General features: G+C 53.5%; 1 protein-coding gene across 1 annotated transcript in view; it reads left to right on the forward strand.

The window, feature by feature from the left end:
• Positions 1–22,878, forward strand: part of FRMD4A (FERM domain containing 4A) — a 234,881-nt gene that overhangs the window by 61,908 nt on the left and 150,095 nt on the right. Inside the window, exon 3 of the mRNA XM_075552351.1 lies at positions 17,161–17,255. Coding sequence (XP_075408466.1) covers positions 17,161–17,255 — 95 coding nt within the window. The remainder of the gene's footprint in view (positions 1–17,160; positions 17,256–22,878) is intronic.

Consider the following 22,878-nt stretch of genomic DNA (forward strand, 5'->3'; position numbering starts at 1 on the left):
AAAGATCGACTCCCAACCAAACTCCACAGCCAGTTCTGGCTCATGGCGACCCTGTAGGACAGGGCAGGACTGCGTCTGTGGGTTGCTAAGACTAACTCTTCATGGGGGTAGAAAGCCTTGTCTCTCCCCAGTGGAGTGGCTAGTGATTTTGAACTGCTGACCTCGTTGCTGGCAGCCCAGCATGTAACAACTATGCCACCAGGGCAGCTGAGCAAACCCATAGAGCCTTTCTGCCCTGTCACTGGGGGTCGCTACGAGCCGTAATCAACAGGCTCAACAACAAGGTAGCAGGACAATGCTTCCACTCAGAAAGGAGTGTGGGCCTTCAGTGAGACCCTGCATCTAACCCCTTCCCAGTGAGCCACGTCCCATGTGTTAGAGTAGAACTGCTCCATCGGGATATCTTGGCTGATCGCCGGACCTTTCTTTTGCAGCACCACTGGGTGCATTCAAGCAGCCAGCCTTTAGTTTCCGACCCATGAAGAAACTCCTCTAGTGCCTGCTGAGAAAGAAGTCTTCGCTGGCTTTGGGAGAGGTGGGTTAAGCGGTCGGCTACTAGCTATGAGGTCCGCAGTTTAAACCCACCAGCCGCTCTGAGGGAGAAAGATGAGACTGTCTGCTCCCATGAAGGTGTGCAGTCTCAGAAGCCCTGTCCTGTGAGCCGGAGCCAGCTCAGTAGCAGTAGGTTTGGGTTTGGGGCATTGCATTCGGGTTGGCAGAAGAGCCAGGAGAGGAGATGAGCCCACCCTAGGCTCCTGGGAAGGCGCTCCTGGGGACCAGGTGCACTTTATCCACATGAAGGCCCCTCTTCTCAGTTCCTCCTTCCACCCAGGGTTCAGGCATTCACCCTTCCTTCCTTGCAGCCCCTATCGAGGCCAGGCCCTGTGGGAGCAAAGACGGGCAAGTCACTACTCTTCCAGCCTCTCTGGCCAACAGTGAGGCCAACGTGAGAGCAGGCATCATGGTGGAAGGCACTGGGGGTTGCTCCATCGGTCTGGTGCTGGTCTGTGGGGCTGTCAGGGCCAGCGCCAGACGTCCTGGGACAGCCAGCCTCGTCGGGTCCAAAGTAGGGGTGGTCAAAGTACCTCTCTCTGCACAGGGCTTAGCGGAGCAGGCCATTGAACAGGGATGCTATGATGTGATGGCCTGTTCCCCATGAGAGATGTTGACCTTAACCCCTGGTTATCCAAGGTGAGTAAGGTCCTATCACGGGGTCAGGGAATCAGAGAGACAGATAGACAGAAGGAAGACAGCCATATGCAGATATCTCTGTAAGCCTGGGAAAGCCAAGTCTGGGAAAGCCAAGCCATTACCAGGAACTGGAAATGACAAGAAGGGATACCCCCTGCCCCCACCCCCAGAGCTTTCAGCAGGAGCACAGTCTGGGCTTGGAATGGGACGCCTCCCCTCCAGAACAGAAGAGCTGTGTTCTCACTAGCCACCCACTGTGTGGCGTTCGGTTACAGCACCATTGTTTGGTCAGAAGAGAGAAAGAAAGAGGAATCTGACTTATGAGCCAGTATGCAATGGTGGTGTCCTCTCAGACATGGTTGGGAGCAGCGGGATATCCCCTATACACTCCGCTTACCCCACTCCTGTTCCCCCTAGTCTGCCCTGCATCAGCCTGGAATGAGGGTGCTGGGTTCTTACAGACCGGACAAAGCAGAAAGGCAGGTCCAGGCTAACCCCTGCTTCCTGGGGACTGGACAAGCACCCCCAGGCCACCTCAGTCTGGTCCCAGGCGCTTGACTCAGCTTGTCTGATCTCGCTTTCTGAATGTGACTTTAGGACGGCCCTTCCCTCGCTGCATCAGTCTGCGGGAGGCAGTTTCCCTTTGCCTGAGTTTGGGACTGACTTCACGATTCTTTTGTGGTTTGGCTTTAGAATCAAGAGGCCAGGCCATTGCCAAGCTCCCTAATGGCCAACATTAGCATGTGTGAAAACCTCGTAAAATATTCCCTCCAATATTTCTAGCCAAACCCACATATGTAAATATCTAACATATGCTCTCTCCCTGAAGGCTTATAGCCCCACTGGGCTTACAGAAGGCTGCTTTTAGATCCGCCCCAAGGGGCGGAATGGTGCAGAATGGGACCATTGGTTGGGACTTACTGGGGGCTCACCTGTAAGCCCAGCACCTGTGTCTGTCCCTGTGTCCCACTGTGGTGGGTGGCTTGCAGGTGGCTGGAAACTATTCCACTAGTGTTTCTAGTGCTGGCAGGGTCCTCCGGCGGGGCAGGCTTCAGCAAAGCTTCCAGACAAACTAGGAAGAAAGGCCTGGCGACCCGCTTCAGAGCGCTGACCGGGAGAAAACCTCGTGGATCACAACAGGACATCGTGGGAGGCAGTGCTAAAAGGGGAGCCCCCTGCTCCATGGAAGGCAGACAAGGCTTCTACTTCCGTAAAGATTTGCAGTCTCGGAAAGCCCCGGGGCAGTTAGTTCTACGCTGTCCCACAGGGTGGCTGTGAGTGGGAAGGACGAGATGGCAGTGTTTGGTTGGGCTCTTGAGGGACTGCAGGAACTGTTTTCCTCTCTGAGGGACTTGCATCCGCTGCTTTTGCCCCTCAGCGAAGACTGGTCAGCCTCATAAGCTCTCCCTCGCTGGGCCCCTTTACCTGTTAGGAAACATAGGAGGTGCCTGTGATCCACGTATCCCCCGGCCTGGCAGCATTTTTAGCGAGCCTCTTCCATCAGGGATGAGGGATCCTTTTGCTGCCTATTGCCGTTTGGAAATGTATAGCCATCATTCTCCAGCCACGCAAAATCACCAAGTTCAAAGTCAGCCTGCTCGATTTGGTCAAAAGTTTAAGTAAGTCACCCCGAATGTGGCAGGAAGGCCTGGTGGCATAGTAGTTATGCATTGAGCTGCTAACCACAAGGTCAGACGTTCAAATCCACCAGCTGCTCAAGAGACAGGCAGGGCTGTCTACTCCTACAATCAGTTACGGTCTCAGTAACCCACAGGGCCAGTTCCACCCCATCTTATAGGGTCGCGGCATCCACTTGATGACAGGGACAGGGAAGGCCGGAACCGCTTTCTCTTTGGTGACAGGAGTGACTAATGGTTCTGCCCTCAGGCTCCCCCATCCCTACCTCTGTCTTAAATGGGCTCTATTTTGTTTGGGGGAAAAATATTTTTTCTCTGTATTTAAAATTTTAACTCCCCCAAGCCCCCTATAAACCTTTTTCAAGTACACATGGAATAGGTAAGTAGCATCTTGAATTCAAGAATAAAGACACAGATAGAGTGTTCTTTTTGTTTGATTTTGCATTCGCTTAATTCGCATCGCAGAAGGGAGGGGCCACCCCGCCCGCGTTGCCTTTGTTTCTTGTCTGACTTTAATGAAGCTGCTCTTCAGGAATATTTTTTTTTTCTCCACTAAAAGTTGATCTTCCCTCCTTGCCCTCCTGGGAAACCAGGGCCTGCACACTCTTTCATTCCTCGCCTCCCCCAGTGAGAGGGGCTTTTTAATTATCGTGAAAATGACAACAGCCACAGAGTGAAATACATTGCTCCAGCACTCTCCCGCCAGCAGTGTGCTGGCTCTTTGGGGAGGGACGCTTCAGGGAGCTGACCCCCGGGAGGGAACTTCCAAATTAAAGCGCTGACAAGCACTGAAAGCCAGGGCTGAGCCTCTGGGTGCATCTCCGGAGCAAGGGGAAGACTTCTCTGACTTCTGGCTCCTAGCTGACTTCAGCCCTGAATAAGAAGCCTGGGCAGACGTGAAACTGCTCTTTGGTGAATGGAGCAGACACTGTGCTATTTGGGGGCAAGTCTCATCCGGTACATTTAAATGGAAGGGAACTAGTCTGCTTTCTGTTCTCCTAGGAATAAAACAGAACATTCCGTCGCCATTCCAACTCAGCAATCCTAAATAGCCAGGGTTTGGGCGAGCGTAACCCTTGACCGTGGAGGCAGACTGGCGTTTGAACCGCCGCCCTTGTGGTTAGGGGCCCAGTGCTAGCTCGCATTGCCAGGAAGGCATCTTTCCTTGCTGTAGGGCTATTTATGCATGGCTCTGGAGACAAAGAATGACCATTCAGGGGGGTTAGATTTCCATCAAAGGCTACCCCTTATTCAAAACGATGAGGGATCGGTCATTTTCCCGGGGACTTAGTTACCCGATGGACAGGGAGAGGAAGACCCCTTATGTAACTGACATTCTCTGGTTACCTCTCCCCACACACAACCCTGTGGCGTGGATTATTGTTGTCCCAGGGTTCGGAGTGAAGGCCGCTGCCCATCAGCCTCACATAGCAGAGAGGATTTCAGAGTGCAAATCCGATGCCCAGGTTCCGCCCCGTTTCCTGGGGAACTTACATCTCCAGGTGAATCCCAGCGCGCCCCGATGCTTTCTACCCCTGTGAAGCTTCCTACACCCACTAGCCTTCTCGGGAGCAGCAGCCTGGCCCTCAGCCCGGGATGGGGTCAGCGAAGCCACCCTGTCTGTCTGACCATTGCCCTGGGGAGGCTGCATTGGACGCAGAACAGGGTTGATGCTTCCCCTCTGCCCTGGCGGTTCGGCCTCCTCCCTAACAGCCCTCAGCATGACCTCTAGCCATAACTGACGATAGACCCGGCCTCTCTCTGCAGCAGGAGCCTCCGCAGACACCCCTGCACAGTGCTCTTACCCCCTTCCCCAGGAGCGAGCGAGCGAGCCTCGGCACCTGACGCAATTCCCTGAGTGTAGCGCGGGGCTGCGCCTGCTGGAGAAGGTACCGTTGCCTGGGTGGCTTTTGAGCTTGGAGCACTTCCCGCACCGCCCTGTGAATGTACCAGGGGGGCTTCAGAAAGTTCGTGACATTGCCCACTATTTTCCTTCAGCTTCCAGGAGCTCCAGTGAAGCCCCCTCTTCTGAGCAGTTTATACCCAAGATAGTTGTCTATTACGTGCTGTGGGTCCTGGGGTGAACCCAACTAACCCTCTCATCGGCTTCCCCACAAGGCTCGGGGTTTGAGTCCACCCAGAGGTACCTCGGATGGCAGCCCCGGCGATCTGCTTCCAAAACACCAGCCATGGAAAGCCCGGGGCTCAGTTCTACTTTGACACGCATGGGTTGGAGTCGACTCACCGCCTACTGTTTTTACTGCAGGGACAGCGAGGGTGATAGCGGAGAGGTCCTGGTGGCATAGTGGGTTAAGAGTTGGGTTGTTAGCGGAGAGATCAGCAGTTCAAAACCACCAGCAGCTCCTCTGGAGAAAGATGAGGCTTTCCACTCCCTTGAAGAGTTCGTCTCAGAAACCCACTGGGGCAGTTCTACCTGTCCTATAGGGTCTCTAGGAGTTGGAATTGACTCACTGACAGTGAGATTTTTGTTGTATGAAGCCCAGAGCTTCTTTTAAATGAAAGGGGGAGGGTGGGGAGGAAAGAGGAAGTGGTTGTGGCTGAAGATAGTGGATGACAGGATTTAGAACGATGCCCTTTGTCTTGCCTAGAAATGCCTCAGACTTCAGGCGGCAGACCGACTGCTCTGTCCGCTCGAAACAAGCTGGGGGCACCGAGTGCCTTTCTGTATTTTTGTGCCACTGAAACCAGTTCCTGTGCCACGGACCCCGAGGACCCCCTGCTGGGAGTCCCTCTGGAAAAAAGCCCTCCTGACAGGGCGGCTGACCAGAGCCTGGAGGGGGAGGGTGCGGGCTAATCAGGAGACACCCCTCATGAACACCTGCCCCCTCCCCAGGGCCCCCTGAATAAGTGCAGCCGCTTCCCCAGCCGACTGGCAAAGGCAGTTTGCACTTGGAGAGGAGCCAATCATGCTACACGCCTGTCAAAGCCCTGGGCATCGCTCACGGGCACGGTGACAAGGACGCAGCTTCCTAGACGCATGGCAGCCCAACTTCCCCCACGGGGAGAGCAGGCCGGATCTTCCCAAAATATGGAAGAAACCGTGTGGGAGAAGATATAAAGAGAGAGAAGCAACAAAGCCCACGTGGAAGAAGCACATCAGCCTATGTGACCACGAGGTGCCAAAGGGATCAGGGATACGGCATCATCCCCCAAAATATATATATACCATAGTGAATGAAGGGGGAAGTGCAGAGTGGAGACCCAGAAAATCCAGGGTGGATGAACCCTTTCAGACCAGGGGTGTGAGGGGTGATACTGGGAGGGTAGAGGGTGAGTGGGCTGGACAGGGGGAACTGATTACAAGGATCTACATGTGACCTCCTCCCTGAGGGACGGAGAACAGAGAAGGGGGTGAAGGGAGACGCCGGATAGGGCAAGATATGACAAAATAATAATCTATAAATTATCAAGGGCTTATGAGGGAGGGGGGAGAAGGGAGAGAGGGGGAAAAAAAGAGGACCTGATGCAAAGGGCTTAAGTGGAGAGCAAAAGCTTTGAAAATGAATAGGGCAAAGAATGTACAGAGGTGCTTTACACAATTGATGTATGTATATGCATGGATTGTGATAAGAGTTGTATGAACCCCTAATAAAATGTTTTTTAAAAAAAGAGAGAGAGAGAGAAGCAATCGGACAGCTAAAGACTCAGTCAGCCTTCCCTGGAAGTCCCCCACTCCCCCACGGCCCACCCCTCTATTGGAGGGAGGCCTGAAGGGAGCTGACAGGGCCGTAGCTGGTGAAGGAGAGGAGTTGGGGAAGCAGGAAGAGAGGCTCTAATGTCAAGGTCAAGGAGGTGGACACAGCACATCCCTTCCTACGTCTGCAAGGCCGTGTGTGTGTGTGTGTGTGTGTGTGTGTGTGTGTGTCAGGGTGCCCGGAGCTAAATGAGGAGGCTGGACCCTGTGTGTGCTCCCATCGCTGAGGGGACACCACCTGGTCCCTTCTTGCAGCCCTCAGCGCCCGTGACTTTGTACAGGAGCACAAAGCTAGCTTCCAGTCCTCCTGAGAGAGCCGCTCATTTCTTCTCATCCTGTGGATTGCGTCCCCACTGGCTGGTCCAACACTTAAACGTTGGTGGTGCTGTTCCGGGCCCTGGAGTGGACTCATAGTGGTAGAACTGCACCATACCCTGGAGACACAGTAGTTAAACATTCAGCTACTAAATGAAGCTTGGTGGTGTGAAGCCCCCAGCCTGTCCGTGGAGGAAGAGGCCTGGCCCTCGGCTCCCGGGAAGGAGCGGCTGTGGCAGTCCGACTGGATCCGACGGGGTTGATGTGAGATGCTTTTGATTTCAGTTGCACACAGCAAACTTCCTCATGGGGGTTAACCTGCAGGTCTTCTCCTGCAGAGCCTCAGGTGGCTTTGAATGGCAACCTTGGGGTGAACAGCAACCTTGTAACTATTGCAGCACCGGGACGCTAAAAATAAAATACTCCATCCTGTAGTCTAGCCCAGGCCACCAACAAGGCAGAAGACTACAGACACGAATGGGACGTGCCCCCCACCTCGAGGAAGCTCTCTCCTGGCCACGTTCTAATGCTTTCAGATAAAAGCAGCTTCAAATCCCGCCCCTTGACCGTTTAGGTTGCAGGGGTGCTCCCACACCCCAATGTTAAATGTGAAGGCCTTGGAGACCACACCATGCCCTTTGGGGGTGCTGTACAAGGGTCCACGGGGCTGTGCAGGGGCCCAGGTGATGTAGGTAAAAGGCATGAGTGCTAATGGAAAGGTGTCGGTACCAGACCACCCTGTGACTGCCGGACAAAAGACTCAGCTATCTCACGGTGGCGTAGTGGATATGCACCGGGCCGAGATCCAAAAGGTCCGTGGTACCAAGGTGCTCCGTGGCAGAAAGATGGGGCTTTCTGCTCCCACAGAGTTAAAGGCTCAGAATGCCACAAGGGCAGTTCTCCCCCGTCCTATCGGGTTACTGCGAGTCGGAATCGACTCCGTGGCAGTGTTTGAGTTTATCCTCCCTGTACACATTACAGTCTGGGAACCCTTTTGGGCCGGTCAGCTCTGTCACACTGGGTCAGAGTGGGCTCGGTGTCACCTGACAGCAACAAGCCGCTGAGCGCTTGCCCGTCCAATGTGGCAGGTTGTTTGGAAGCGCTACTGAGATGGTGCAGGTAGAACCAGCAGCAAAGGCCCGGCCACGGAACCGCTTGGCACTGAGTCGACGTCAGTCCGTGCCAACCCCTTGTGTTCCTGGAGTTTGCAGTGGCTGATCTGTGCAGTAGCTCACCAGGCCGTTCTCCCGAGGTGCCTCAGGGTGGACCCTGGACCGTAGCCTCCAGCCTTCTGGTTAGTGCTGAGCCTGTTCACCATTTGTACCCCCAAGACTCTGGGGGAATGTGGCCCGAGGTGGTGGTGCGGGAGGGTCAGGGAGTGTGTGTGTGTGTGTCCAGTGTGTGTGGTCAGTGTGTGTCTATGTGGTCAGTGTATGTGGCCAGTGTGTGTCCGCACTGCTTTGTTTTCTGCCACGACTCCCCTTTCCATTTGGATGCCTTTGTCTTTGCTTCCTGCTTCGGAGCTTTGCAGCCTTTTTTGTAAAAAAAAAAAAAAAGAAAGAAAGAAAGAAAAAACCCCATTCCCTCCTTATGTAACTGAAGGGGTCCTTGTCCACCTGCACTGGCGGCTCAGAGAACTCCCTCCCTGTGACCTTGGACAGGCTTCTGGACCCCTGGAGCCTGACGTTCCACCGTCATAATTAATGCCCCAGGGCAGAGTAGCTGGTCCTCTGGCCCTCCACACCTCCTGCTGCCAACTCAGTGACCCCCAAGTACACCACCCAGTCCGGCTCCGCCCACACACTTGTTCTTCGGCCCGAGCGCAGTAGTGCAGGTCCGCCACAGGTCCATTTGCCCGCTCCTCTGGCAAGTGACGGAACCTCACCGTGCCTCAGTTCCCACCACGGTCAAGCCGAGCCAGGCACTGAGCCCATTTCTATCAAGTCAGTCCAACTCACGGCAACCCGTGGGTGGAACTGCATTCCAACGGTGTTCGTGCCGATGGTGATCTTTCTGGAGTGGGTCGCCGGCCTGGTCACCAAGGCACTTTGGGGCAGGTTGGTACAGCCAGTGATTGAGTTGGCAGCCAGGCATCTCCCTGGTTGCACCCCTTCCCCCATGGCTCCTCTGCTCCCAGTGGAGACTAGTCACAGCATAGCCCCCGTGGTTTTCCAGCCAGGAGAGACAGGGGAGTGGGTATGAAGTTCCATGTGTGGTGCAGGGACGGGCGCGCGCCCCCTGCACGGTAGTGCCCGCTGTGAGCGTGTGGTGCATTCGCTCACCCCTAAGCACCATGGTCCCGTCCAGGCCGGCAGGGGGCTTCTGTAAGAGGCAAGGGTCCCTCTGAGCGCAGCTTGAAGGCCTCTCCTACCCATTCTAGGTCGTTGGGAGCCCAGAAGGTGCAGGCCTGTTGTCCTCCATGCAAATGTCCACCAGGAGAGTGGCCCCCGTTGACCCAGGCCTCAGCATCCGGAGGGCACCCAGGGAGGGCAGGAAGGAAAGTGGCCTGGCCGTCTGTCTGAGCAGCCAGTGTGCTCGGGTGCTAGCAGAGTGGGAGGGGGAGTCGCTGTCGCTGAGTCTGTCCAGTGGGGGCTGGGCAGGATGACCTCATGGCTTTCTCCTCACCACCCTCCCCCTTGCCCCCCAGCATTAATGAGCACTGGCTGGGCTTGTTACCCAGCCCCCAGGGTGGAGGTAAGGGCAGCAGAGCGGCTCCCAGCTGCTCAGAGGGAACACAATGGCAGGCAGGGCTTCAAAGAGACAGGGAGCTGGTGTCAGAGACTCATAGCTGCCCTGCCTACCCCTCTCCTCCCTCCAGGTTTGATGAAGAGTAAACCTCCCTCCCACCCCCACCCCCACACTGGGGAAGAAGCCGCAGCCTGGCCACATTTCTGCCCTCTCCCAGGACCCAGCTCGCTCTGCTGCCTCTACAGCTGCAGCTAGGACACTGGACCCTGCTCAGGGGCAGGCTCAGCGTTGCTGGGTCCCTGGGCGACACCAGGGATGGGCCAGGCAGGGTGGCTCAGAGCACCTGGAAGTGCACACGATGAGGGGGTGGGCTACCAAGAAAGCCTGGGTAAGTATGAAGGAGATGTGCAGGGGGTCAGGGTCCTGGCATGGCCAGGAGCCTGCCGGACAGATGCGCAGGTGTGACACAGATGGAAGACGCGTTCCGTGATTAATTCAGATGCCGCAGTGCCCCCGGTTTGACATTCGCGAGATGCCCCAGGGGCTTGGGGTTTACAGCAGAGGGCTGGAGGGGGCATTGATGCCCACTGCTCATTGATGCCCACTTTGCCATACTGAATGAGCACCATGGTGGTGCAGTGGTTAAGCACTTGACTGCAAACCAGAACTTCAGTGGTTCACACCCATCGGCCGCTCCACGGAGAAGGACGTGGTAGCGGACATCTATAAAGACTTGCAGTCTTGGAAACCCCGTGGGGTCTTTCTGTCTGTCCTGTTGGGTCACTGGAAGTCGGGACTGACTCCGCAGCAGCAGGTTTGGTTTGGGGCTTGGGTTTTGCACTAGGCTTAGCCAGAGTAGGCATCTCCCCTGAGCCTCGCCCAGAAGCTTGTGGGCACAGCACTGCAAAGAGAGAACACAAATCTTAGTGTAGAGCTTTGCCAGAGGCGTCAGTCTGTCAGTAACCAGCCAATACCGAGTGTCCGACGGTCATGGGCAGCCCCGACTTCCCCGGGGGCTCCGTTCCCATGGCTCCATCATCCCTCCTTTCTGTCATATGTTGAGTGGTTTATTTTCCGTTTTCATGATGCTTGCCTTTCACCATCAGCATCTCCAGACATGGGAACTTCATGATTTGTCATTGGGGTGGCAAAGTCACGGATGGATTTATAGAGATGAGATGATATCCGCAAATTATGTGTGGTATACTTATTTACCCTGAAGTTTTGACCCCCTCCCCATATTACTAACAATCAGTTGTATTTAAAAAAACACACACACACACAAAATGTGGGCAGGGCGGCTGGAAGTTAAGAACTGCCTATGTAAGGGACACCGGGCATCCTTGACTAGCAAGGGTGAGTCTCAGTACACTGTGGCTGTGGTGACAGATGACCACAGAGTGGGAGCCGTGAAACCACTGGAGAGCTGGAATGCTCTGCTGGTCCTGGAGGGCCATCAGAACCGAGGTGCTGGTGGGACCACCCTCCTGCAGAGCCAAGTCTGTCTCTTGCTTCCTGCAGCTTCAAGAGCCTGTCACCCCCTTGGCTTGCTTTAGCGTCACTCCGAACTCTGACCCTGCCTTTACATGGCTTTACCCTGCCTTTACTGTCTCTGTGGCCAGTCTCCCTCAGCCTCTTCTTTCTGAGGACAAGCCAGCCCATGGGGCATCCTAAATAGCCCTACCCTAATGATATCTTTTGCCACATAAGGTAATAATCAATCTGTCCTGTTCATGGGTTCTGTGATTAGGGTGCGGCGGGCCACCCATTAGCCTACTACCAGGCACAACGCACAAAAGATGAGGATACTTTTTGTGTCATGGAAAAATGCATGACACCCCCCTTTAAAAAAAAATCCCAGCGGACACAATTCCACACCATTGAATCTTTGCAACAAGTTCACGAGAACGGTCCCCCATAAAGCAGAGAGTTTACAAGACTCGGGCATTTTGTAGGCTGTAGGAAGACTTCAAAGATGAATTGAAGGCAGAGAGGGCAACGACAGACTTTCTCCGGGGACAGGGGACAATCACAGGAGCTTATCATGAAGATGTTTTAAGAAAACAGAAAACTGCACTGATGAGAAGAGGCCACAAAAGTTATACCTGGGAATTTTTTTTTTTAAATCATGACACTGATATCTGTTTCCAGGGAAGCAAAAACTGTCCTAGGAGAGCATCTTTGGGAAGCCTTAGCCGGTCCGCCGGGCAGCCTTGAACTTGCTCCTTCAGACTCCTTGACAAGGAAGACTGAGTGCCCGGGGGCCGGAGCTGCCCAGCTGGCGCGGTACAAACAGAGGAGTGCCCAGTTCCTCCGAGAAAGCTTAGAGAGTGGGAGGGGCTTCAGGGTTGTGTACACTGAAGACCTACAGGAGGGTATGGCAAGAACCAGCGACGTCAGATTTGGATTGCTTTGTCCAGTAAAGGCTTCTCGGGTTTTTGAGCAGTACTTTTGACTTGCCTTCGGCTGCTCAGACGAAAGTGCTGGCCGTGTACCTGTGACACCAGCCTTCGAGAACCCTGCACACACGCGCAGTCATCACACCTGGAATCCACTCGGTGGTCCCCGGCCATTCGCCGGGCCTGTGTGCCGTTTCCACGGGGCCCCCTCGGCCAGGCCCCTGGAGCTGGATCTGCCGGTGCAGGCAGACCAGCAACCACCAGGAGCTGCTCTGCCCTCATGCTCGAAGCATGCGGTGGGAGCCCGGGCTTCTTCCTGTGCCCAGTTAGCAGGGGAGCAGCTGACCGCTCTCCACGCCGTAGCAAAGAGTTCAACCAACGAGGGCCTGTGGAGGGGATTTTACTTGGCAGCAATTAGATTGAATCAAAATTGGAAAGACAATGGGGGGTGGGGAGATGTCTAAAAGGGAAGGAGGTGCTATTAGTGACCAGAGTTAATTGTGAGCTGAGAGGAAGTCGGTCTTAAATTAGTTACCTCACTGGGCAGGGATGGCGCCAGTGACCCCAAGACAAGTCTTCCGAACCGAGACACGCAGGGCTCGCCTCGCTCGCCCCGAGCCGGCATTTGGGCCCCTGCCAGTGTGTCCTGTGGCACTTGATTGGGCCACAGGCCGCCTTTCTGGCCTCGCTCCCAGCCCGATCCCTGCAAAGCTCCCCAAATGTTTACAGCACCAGTAATTGGCAAATTATAATCAGCAGGATTCTGTAAACATCCGTGCAAAGCACATAATATGGCAGAATGCTTTCTGCTTACCCGGCAACTTTCTCTAATTGCGTTTAAGAAACTTCAGGGACCGTGTAGCTCGTTAATCACCATCGTGTCCAGGTAAGATCGCGTCTTAGTCGGCAAGATCCGGAAGACCTGGGACCCATGGCTTAAGTGAGTCTAAATCAGCTGTAGACCCTTTACCGGGGAGTCGTGTGTGACTTGAGGCCACCCTGTGTATGTGGACTGGAATGGGGCCCGTAGGCATCTCCAGACTGTGTGGCCCTGTGGTAGTGGGCTGTCGTGCCATTCTCCTGCATGGCCTCCAACCACCACCCTGCCCATTTGTACTCAAGCCCTTAATCACTGATTTCACCCACGGACTCCCCTACGCCATCCTGACAGAGAATTCAAGGACTTTGATGCCGGAAATCCTTCAGAACAGGACAAGCTCTGCTATGATGACATTTCCCAAACCCCCGGCTTGGGTCTCACTCCCGCTCCCTGCCCATCGGGGTCAGGGGGCACCCCGCACACTCCCGTAGAGCGCGTCAGACACGTGGGCACCGCCATCCCTGGGGTAGCAGAAAGCAGGGTTCGGGAGTTGGTGTCTCCCTGGATCTGTTATATCCCTCTGCAGTGCCTTAGTGTCTGTGTTGGTAAATTGGGGGGCAATGCATGTATATTTCTCTTCATTGAGAGAGACACGTAGAAGCTCTAATAACCTTTGTATACAATACTAGGACTGACCCCCCCCCCCAATGTGGACAAAACATATGCAATCCTTGAGAAACATCTGTTTGATGAGATCAAGTTTATTCTATAGGGATGCTGCTGTCACCTAGAGTCTTTTCAGATTTTGAGTTTCCAATACATTCATTTTCTTCCTGTAGAAATTTCATTATGACAAAGGGCTGTGGTGACAGGCTCAATCAGAGCGGTATGTCGCCCTGGTGAAGTTAAAAGTCTGACCCCACACGTCCTTCCTGGATGGATGGCATCCATCCATTGGGCAGGAAAATTCCTGTGTGTCAAGTCTGCCCTTCAGCTCTGCAGGCTCCAAGACCTGGGAAGACTCACATTAACCAGGTTCAAAGTACTGATGTCTAAACCGAGTTTCAAGCAAGGGCCATAAGTTCCCCAGGCCCTCCAAGCCCATGAGCCTGACACCTTCCACTGGGGAAGTAGAGTCAGCAGAGGGGTTCCCCCTGCAGGCTCAGAGGCCAGCCAGACCTCGTCTCCAATTCCGGCCTCACTGTGACACAGGCAGCCTGCTCTTCATTTCCAAGTCTCCCGGTCTTCATGGGCAGAGGAGTAACCTCTAATTTGCACAATAATGAGATCGTAAGTGAGGGTTCTCCACACCATGTTCAGGACTTCATAATGACCCAGTTAGCTCCTTGGGAAACATGCAATTAGAACAAGGAGGTTATGTAGACAATTGGTGTATTTTATATGAGGTTAGCTAAACCTCAAGTTAAAGTAACCTCATGATATAAAAGTTAAGGGCTTGTCTACTCACCCAAAGGTTGACAGTTCAATCCCGCCCAGCGACACCAGGGGAGAAAGTCCTGGCAGCTTTCTCTTCCCATACAGCAGTGGTTCTCAACCTTCCTCATGCCGTGACCCTTTCATACAGTTCCTCGTGTTGTGGTGACCCCCCCAGACATAAAATGATTTTCGTTGCTACTTCATAACTGTCATTTCGCTATGATTATGAATTGGTGGCCCCTGTGAAAGGGTTGTTCCACCCCCCAAAGGGGTCATGACCCACAGGTTGAGAACCACTGCCAGAGATTGCAGAGTAAAAAACCCTGTGGGGCAGTTCTCCTCTGTAACACCTGGGGGCGCTGTGAGTCAACATCAACTTGAAAGCTCCTGACAACCACAGTAACAAGTACCCCCATGCCCCCATCTCGGCCACCTAGAAGACTCAGGTACCCGAAGCCTCGGCTCTAGGATTGCATTTGCTTCCGTAGCTCCTCCCTTCCTAAGCTGGTCCCCACCACACAGTCACTCCCCCGTCAGATCGATGGATGCATCTACTTCTGTCAGATGCCTGACACGTTTCTTCGTGCTGCAGACTTCAAACCTGGGAGGGACTCCATTCAGGCGGGACTTCCGGAGTTCAAGGCTGCACCAGGAGGGTCTCGAAGAATCTCATTTCTGACACTTCTCATCTTGCCGCCAGGAACCTTGCCCTACCCCCCCACCCACTCCCCCCCCCCCCCCGAGGATTGGCAGTAATTACGATTTAGTCACACCTCATTTTATAAAGCCAAGGTGGCCCAGAGCTTGGTGACCCATTGCCCACTCCCCACTCACTAGATGTAAGGTCAAGTGGCTTTGACACTTGAAAGAAAATTAAAACACAAATCAAACCTTCAAGTCCTTGATATGCAATCAAGCATTCTGTGGACAAGAAGCAGCAGCATCCCCACTAACAATGTTTTATGGAATGTAGCATGTGTTTCTTCTTTTTTTTAATAAATCATTTTATTGGGGGCTCATACAACTCTTAGCACAATCCATACATACATCCTCTGTGTCAAGCACATCTGTACATTTGTTGCCCTCATCATCCTCAAAGCATTTGCTTTCTACTTGAGCCCTTGGTATCAGCTCCTCATTTTAAAGCATCTGCTTCTAAAGCTGCCTCTGTGTACTAACAAAGGTATTTTAAGAAGTAGCAAACACCCCGGATACACTGTGGCTGCTTGGAAGGGATGGTGGGCATTTGATCAGATACATTATGGTCCCTTGTTATTTAAAAGCCAGCCACACTTGCTTCCAGCCAGTCCCGCCCTGCATATCAAATGCTTGCTTTATCACCGCCCAGGTAGGCCCCTTCTAGAGCAAGGTGGTGCCAGTGGCAGAGACTGAAGCCGCCCAAGCCAGCCCAGCATTGCCCTGAAGCTGTGACAGTCCCCCTTGTCTCACATTCTACTCCTCATGCTCAAGGCGGCCCTGGGACATTCCTTGGTCACCCCAGGACTGCCTTCCCCTAGGGATGAGTTATGGAAGGTCTTGAGTTCCCTGTTGGTTCCACAGAGTGCTTTTCCCCTTTCCAAACTTTTGTGTGAGCAAAAGTGGACAGCATTGGCTGGTGTTGATTCATCAAGATGGATTCTCTTGTTGCTTGTGTCTCCTGGAAAGGAGGCTCTGCCATTGCCACTTAACCCACTCCTGTCAGTGGATGGTAATTCAAACCCATAAGCCCGGGAGGGAGGCAGCAGAGAGAACACGTCTGTTTTGGATTTTTAAAAAGCAACAACACTAACTCAGGCTCTCTGCTCCTTGTCAAGTCTCTGGGCCTTCTGGGCAAGTGCTGTGTCCAGCTCAGTTCTCCTGCAGCACTGAGCTGGTGCCCTGCATACATGAAACTCACCGCCAAGGAGTCAATTCTGGCTCTGAGCCAGCTTATCTAAGATTTAAACTTTAAATCTTTACAGGAGCAGATAGCCTCAGTTTCCTCCAGAGAAGTGACTGGTGGGTTTGAACTGCTGACTGTGTGGTTAGCAGCCCAGTGCTTCCTCCACTGTGCCACCAGGGGGCCTGGGCATACTCAACAACCAAAAAACCCTCAAAGCCATCAAGTCAGTTCCAACTCATAGCGCAGAGGAGAATTGTCCCTGTGGGCTCCCGAGACTAAATAACTCCAGTAGAAAACTCCATCTTTCTACCCATGGAGTGGCTGGTGGTTTCGAACTACTGAACCTTTCGGATCACAACCCAAAGTGTAACCACTATGCTGCCAGAGCGACCCTTCCTATAGCAAGGGATTAATGAAAGGATTAGCCTCACAGAGTGGGCATGTGGCTTAAAGATGTCAGCATGCATAAAGCTAGGAACAGGGTCTGGCATGTAGCACATATGATGTAAGTGCTAAATGTACACTTAGGTCTTTGAGGGGTCATCTTCCTGTCAATTCTGTGTAAAATGTTCTCTTAGCGCGGTAGTGGGGGAGAACCAGGGAGCGACAGCTGGACCACGGAGGGAGTACTGTCTGTGGGCAGAATCTTCTAGGAAACCTAGTCACCATCAGTGGTCCAGCAGATCCTGAGTCACGGAGCACCTGTGGGTGGACTGCCAATGGAAAGCTCTGCGCCATAGGGTCTTCAGTGACTGGGTTTTCGGAAGCTCAACACCAGGCCTTTCTTCCAAGGGGCTTTTACGTAGATGAGACCAACCGCCTTTCTGTTGGTAGCCGAGCAGTTCACCCAGAAAGAAGGGAGAAGGTTTGCCATCTCTCCAGAACGCTCCCTTGGCTGGTTCCTCTGTCCCGTCCTCTCTGCCTACTCCTGTGGGTTGTGTTAACACTTTGGGGAGATTGGCATACCAGGTCGTTGAGACGTTCCAGTAACAAAGTTATGCCCATGTCAGATGGCATGTTTCCGGAGGCTCAGACGCTGGTCGCTTACTCTCCTCCTCTCTTTCAATCCCCCGCAGCCCAAGCTTCTGGCAAAGGAGCTCCTAGACCTCGTGGCCTCGCACTTCAACCTGAAAGAAAAGGAGTACTTCGGCATCGCATTCACGGATGAGACGTAAGTGTGCAGATGCGTCCCTCAGACAGGGACGCTTCGGGGGGGCCCTCTGCCATCATGTTTCCTCAGCTGTCAGCCGTGGGCTGAGCTGCAGGCCACCTGGGTCCCCCCCCACCCCAGGTCAGCCAAGTCTGTCACCTGAATTTCAATAGCCTTGTGACCATGCCGGGAATAGCCAGAGGATGTAATTTCCACTACCGTTAAGTTGATTTCAAGTCAAAGTGACCCCAGGCAAGATTTCTGAGGCTGTAAACCCTTATTGAGCTGAAAGCCTCATCTTCTTCTCTGAGATCGTCTGATGGGTTTGAACCACCAGCCTTTCGGTTAGCATCCCAATGCTTACCGGGTAGTGCCACCAGGGCGCTTTGTGTGGATAGAATCAGGATCATCGGCATGTTCTGAAAGTACTAGGTGACGTCGTTCTTACAGTGCAGCCGAGGAATGCTCAGAACCGAAATGTTTTCTTTTTTGTTTTTCTAGATTTGTATGGGTTTGTTTTCTATTAAAGTTAAATGAAAACTTCTGGAAATTCAACATTCCCTCCCAATGCTGATATAACATTCACAGGAAGTGAATTGGGTAATACATCCAAAATGACTAACATTGTGTAGTTCCACTGTATGCTGGAACAGAGAACACCAGACTCCAACTCCCCATCACTCGTGAGGAAAGGGGCATGGCTCTATAACATGGTGCTTTGCAATACAAGCCAGGGTTTTCTTCCACCTTTCTTCTTATTGCCTTGCTATCGATCGAGCAAGTCTGGTGGCATAGTGGTTACGAGTGGGGCTGGGATAAGAAAGGTCAATAGTTCAAAACCACCAGCTGCTCCTTGGGAGAGAGACAAGGTTTTCTACTCCTGTAAAGAGTTACAGTCTCGGAAATCTACCCTGCCCTATAGGGCTGTCATGAGTTGGCATCAACTCAGTGGCAGTGGGTTTGGTTTGAGTTTAGCCCGGTTATCAAGTGTGCAGTAACTACTTACCTAGATTAAGAGTACGCTATTCTCAGCAAACATTTCGTAATTCACTTTCGTGTGTGTGTGTGTGTGTGTGTGTGTGTGTGTGTGTAACTCCCTGCCATCTAGTCTATTGCAACTCAGAGCAACCCTATAGGACAGAGTAGAGCTGCCCTGTATGTTTCAGAGAGACTGTAACTCTTTACAGGAGTAGAAAGCCTCGTCTTGCTCCGGTGGAGCAGCTGGTGGTTTTGAACAGCTGACCTTGCAGTTGGCCACCCAACAGTGTGACCACTACACTACCGGGGCTCCTTGGGATATGGGTATATCTATACTCATAGATAGCCAGTTATTTTTTCTGCCTGTGTACAATTACAGAGTGATTTCCTCAAACGCGAATAGATCAGGGTTAGGTTAGGGGCTGAACAAGAGGGGCCAGGGAAGCCTAGATCCAGGCACCAGATGACTTCCTGGAGCCTCAGAGCCATCTGAGGTGACCAGGCAGGTCTGCACATTGAGTGCACGCAGCCTTGGGAGCTGCGACTGAATAGAGCGGCCAGTGTACACTGCCACACAAAGTGGGAGTGTCCTGGCCAACTGGAGATTGTGAGCGCCCTGTGCTTAATTTTAAGTAAGGATCCCTGGTAGGAAAGCATCCAGCCCTTGGCTCTCATTGCAACCCCTCAGCAGCTCCCCGGGAGAAAAGACCTGGCTCCGCTCCCTGTGGAGCAGGTCTGCCCTGCCTCGGGGGTCGCTGGGAGCCTGTGCGCACGCAGCTCACACAGGGACACACCTTCAGTGGCATTGCAGGCAGTGGGGCACCTGGGGGGCGAGCAGGGCGGACAAAGCCACATCCTGCTCGTGAGAGCTCCGGGGAGCCAAGTGGGCTGAGAGCTGGAAAGGCAGCTAGCTCCCAGTGGTCCTGGTCTGGAGGAATGGCTGCCCTCTGGCAGTGAAAGCCGGTGGAGGTGGCCTAGTGGATTATACACTGGGCTGCTAACTTCAAGGTCTGCGGTTCAGAACCACCAGCCGCTCCAGAGGCAAAAGGCAAGACTTTCTTCTCCCGGAAAGAGTTATAGTCTTAGAAACCCACAGGGGCAGTTCTACCCTGTCCTCTGGGGTCTCTGTGAGTCAGAACCAATTGCTTGGTGTTGAGTGCCTTTTCCAGAGCAGGGGTGTGGGGGTGGGGGGAAGGTGCCAGCAGTGGTGCTGTCAGCTCATTCAGAACCCTCGTGCCCACAAATGCCACCGCCTTCCTCTCAAGCGGTGGCGCAAGCCCTCAACACTGCCCCTCACCCTGTGTGGTTAATTAGAAGGAAACGCGCTTTCAATTCATCACAACCCCATTGTTCGCGTTTCCCAAGTAAAAATCCCAGGAACTTGAGATGAGTCCCAATTAGCCTTCTCTCCTGAATCAACACGAATCAGAGAAGGAGAATGTTGTCTTGGGCCAAACAGGAAGCAGCAGGCTGGGTGGATGTTTCCAATCAGTGTCCCAGCAGCACCGGCCAGAGAAAGGCCACTGCCTGTAGAAGGCCATTCTCCTGGGAGGGCCGGGAGCCCAGAAACCCCACGGCGCAGGAAGCAGGGTGTGTGCACACCCAGCAAGGCTGGGGGTTCCCATTAAGCGGGACTTCTATGCACCGAGTCTTCTGCTGGTTGTGTGCCCTCGTTCCTAGTGGGGTCTGCCCATGCGCCGCAGAAGGAGACGCTGTCCTGCCCTGTGCCGTCCCCAGAGCTGGTTTCAGATCACCGGCTGGTTTCCTTGGCTGGTTTTCAGAAATAGCTCTCCAGGCCTTTCTTCCTTGTGCATCTGAGTCCAGCAGCTCTGCTAGACCCTGGTCAGCATCAGCCACACACAGGCCGCCAGTAGAAGACAGGGGCTAGAAATCGAAGTAGGGGCTTCCACGTGCCTCTGATTCTGGTTCTTAGCTCGCCTGACTCCTGTGCAGACCAGAAGAGAAAGAAAGAGAGAGAGAGAGAGAGTGTGTCTCTCCCCGTCCCAGGGGTGAGTGGGGGGTCAGGTTTGAGAGGAGTCTCTCACTCCCTTGGTGCGGTGTCGCAGCGCAGAAGCACTCTGGGAGAACAGTGGAAAGGGCACCACCATCCTATGGGCATCGCCCAGTGACCACGTCAGCCTTGATCTCCTTCCCCAGATTCTAGGGAGCAGGTCTCTCTAGCAAGCATAGGAGTGGCCAGCAGCCAGAGAGGGAGCCGGACACAGAGCTGGGGCTGGCCAACAGCGACTACAAAGAACTGGCAGATGTGTGTGACTCAGCGCAGGGCCAGGAGCCCAGAGGAAACGGAGAGCGGGATCCCGAAGGGGACAGGTGAGGAAGCAGACACAAAGCGGGAGGCAGAGGGTGGCTGAGACTCAGGACATAGTCACTCAGCGCCTGGCAACACCTGGCCCAGCAGATGGTGGGTAGTGGCCCTGTGTCAGCCTGAACTTTTCACCTTTTCTTGGTGGGAAAAGGGAAAACAAAAGCTGGCACCATAGAAACTACCTGTGCGTGTGACTTAGCCTAGGTTGGTGATCATGTGTCAGTAAGCACCTGCCTTGTCATTTGAGGGGGCTTCAAAAAGTTCATGGGGGAAAAAAATGAAGTTAAAAGATGGTGGGATTTTCCCACGAATTGTGGAAGCCCCCTTGTCTCTCCTGCCAGCCCTCACGGTGTCTCCGGGCACCACTGGACATGAACCCAAGTTCTTCTAATAATGGTGCTTCCAAACAGTGCATGTGCACAGAGACGGAGGCGTCTGGTGTCCTCCACTGCTCACCAAAAGGTTGGTGGGGTTAACTTGGGAGAAAGACCTTGCAGTTGACTTCTGTCCAGGTGACAGACAGTTAAGAGAATCCCATGGGGCAGTTGTGCTCTGAGTCAGAGGAACTTGATGGAGAGAGAGAGATCATTGATGCTTAAGCCGCACTGCCCTATAGTAGAGTTTTATTCTGTGTTACAGCCTATAGTATACCACATCTAGTCACCTCTCCTGGTGCTGGTCAAATAAGAGTAATATTTGGAAATGGCTTACAAACTGTCAAATACTATAAAAGTGCAAGATACTAACACCTGCGCCCGTCTCACGCCCGATTGCAGGATGGGCGCTTTGACCGTGGATGGTCCACGGTGCTCTGTGTGTTCACTGCTTCTGAGGATGTCCGTGACCCGTTGTGGAGCAAAGATACAGAAAGCAGAATACCCACAGACCATCGGAAGTTTCTCCCGGCTGTTCCCGCCCCGTGGGTCTTCTCCCCCAGTGAAGGGTCTGAGCCCACCGGGCAGGACATTTGATAGCGTTCGCTAATCTGCGATGTGGTGGCAGTCCTGCCAGCTCTGCCGTCTCGTCTTTCACTTGACTCTTTGACTTGTCATTTTGAAGTGAATGGACTTCCGGAGATAATACAGAACCCTGCTGTATGCCCTTCCTCCAGCTTTGCAAACGGTTCTATTGCTCACAAACAGGAAACTGACGCTGGGCGTATATTCTGAAGTAAATTACAGCCCCTGTTCACATTTCACCATCTTTGCCCTCAAATGTCTTTGTTTCAGTTTCAGGGTCAGTCCAAGTTGCTGTGCCGTACGTGTTGTTGTGAATGTGAGCCATCGAGTCAACTATGACTCACGGCAAGCCTGTAGGACAGAGTCATCTGCTGCATAGGAAAGTGACTGCCACCGTTTCTCCCCAGAGCAGCTGGTCGGTGCACACCACAGGCCTTGCCACTGGCTGGTGAGCGCCTGTGCCACTGTGTCACCAAGCTCCTGTGTGCTATTTCCAACTCAAGCTCACGATCATCGGGTTGATTCTGACTCTTAGCAGCCCCATGGGACACAGTGGACCTGCCCCTGTGGGGTCCCCCGACTGCAGGAGTAGAAAGCCTCACCTTTCTCCCATGGAGCTGCGAGTGGTTTTGAACTGACCGTGGGGTTAGCAACCCAGCGGGTGACCTGCTGTGTCACCAGGGCACCTGGGTTGTCTTGGGTCCCCTTGACTTTCAGGCACCATTCTGCCCTAATGCAAAACAATGGAGATGGCCACTTATAGACGCCCTCCATGGTGGAATGGCGCCCGCGGCAGTGACATGTTGCAGCCTTTCAAACATAGTGAAGAGACTGGTATGAGTTTGATCTGAAAATAATCGTTTATGCTTTACTAGAGCAGAGCTGCTCAGCCTTCTGTGCAAGTTTCCATGACCTGGGCACTTTATATAAAATGCTGGTGCCTGGGACTCTTCCGCCCCCCACCCCCAGAAATTCTGCTTTAATTGGACTCAGGAGACGCTAGTGTGCAGGCAAGTTCGAAAAACCCTGGTGCAGTGAATTTCTCCTGTCTCCTCCAGAGTCAGGAAGAGAAGTGGATTCCACTCAGAGGTGGGTGTTTGGGGCCAATTGTGACACATCGCAGGGATCTCTTAGCCAGGTTATGCCTTCATGGCCGAGTCATAGCCACCCCATACACAGCACAGAGCAACGCTCCCTGGCCTTACCCCATCTGCAGGATTGAACCATCGAGATGCACGTGATTGTCCAGGAGAGGATCTCCTGGCCTTTCGTCCTCATCCATCTTAAAATAGGTGCTCGGCTGAAACCTGTTCAGCATCATGGAACACCTAAGCCTCCATGACAGACCATTGGTAACTGCCCAAGAAGTGCATTGGCAGGA

This window comes from Tenrec ecaudatus, chromosome 6 (assembly GCF_050624435.1).
Source record: "Tenrec ecaudatus isolate mTenEca1 chromosome 6, mTenEca1.hap1, whole genome shotgun sequence".
In the NCBI taxonomy this organism is placed as follows: Eukaryota; Metazoa; Chordata; class Mammalia; order Afrosoricida; family Tenrecidae; genus Tenrec; species Tenrec ecaudatus.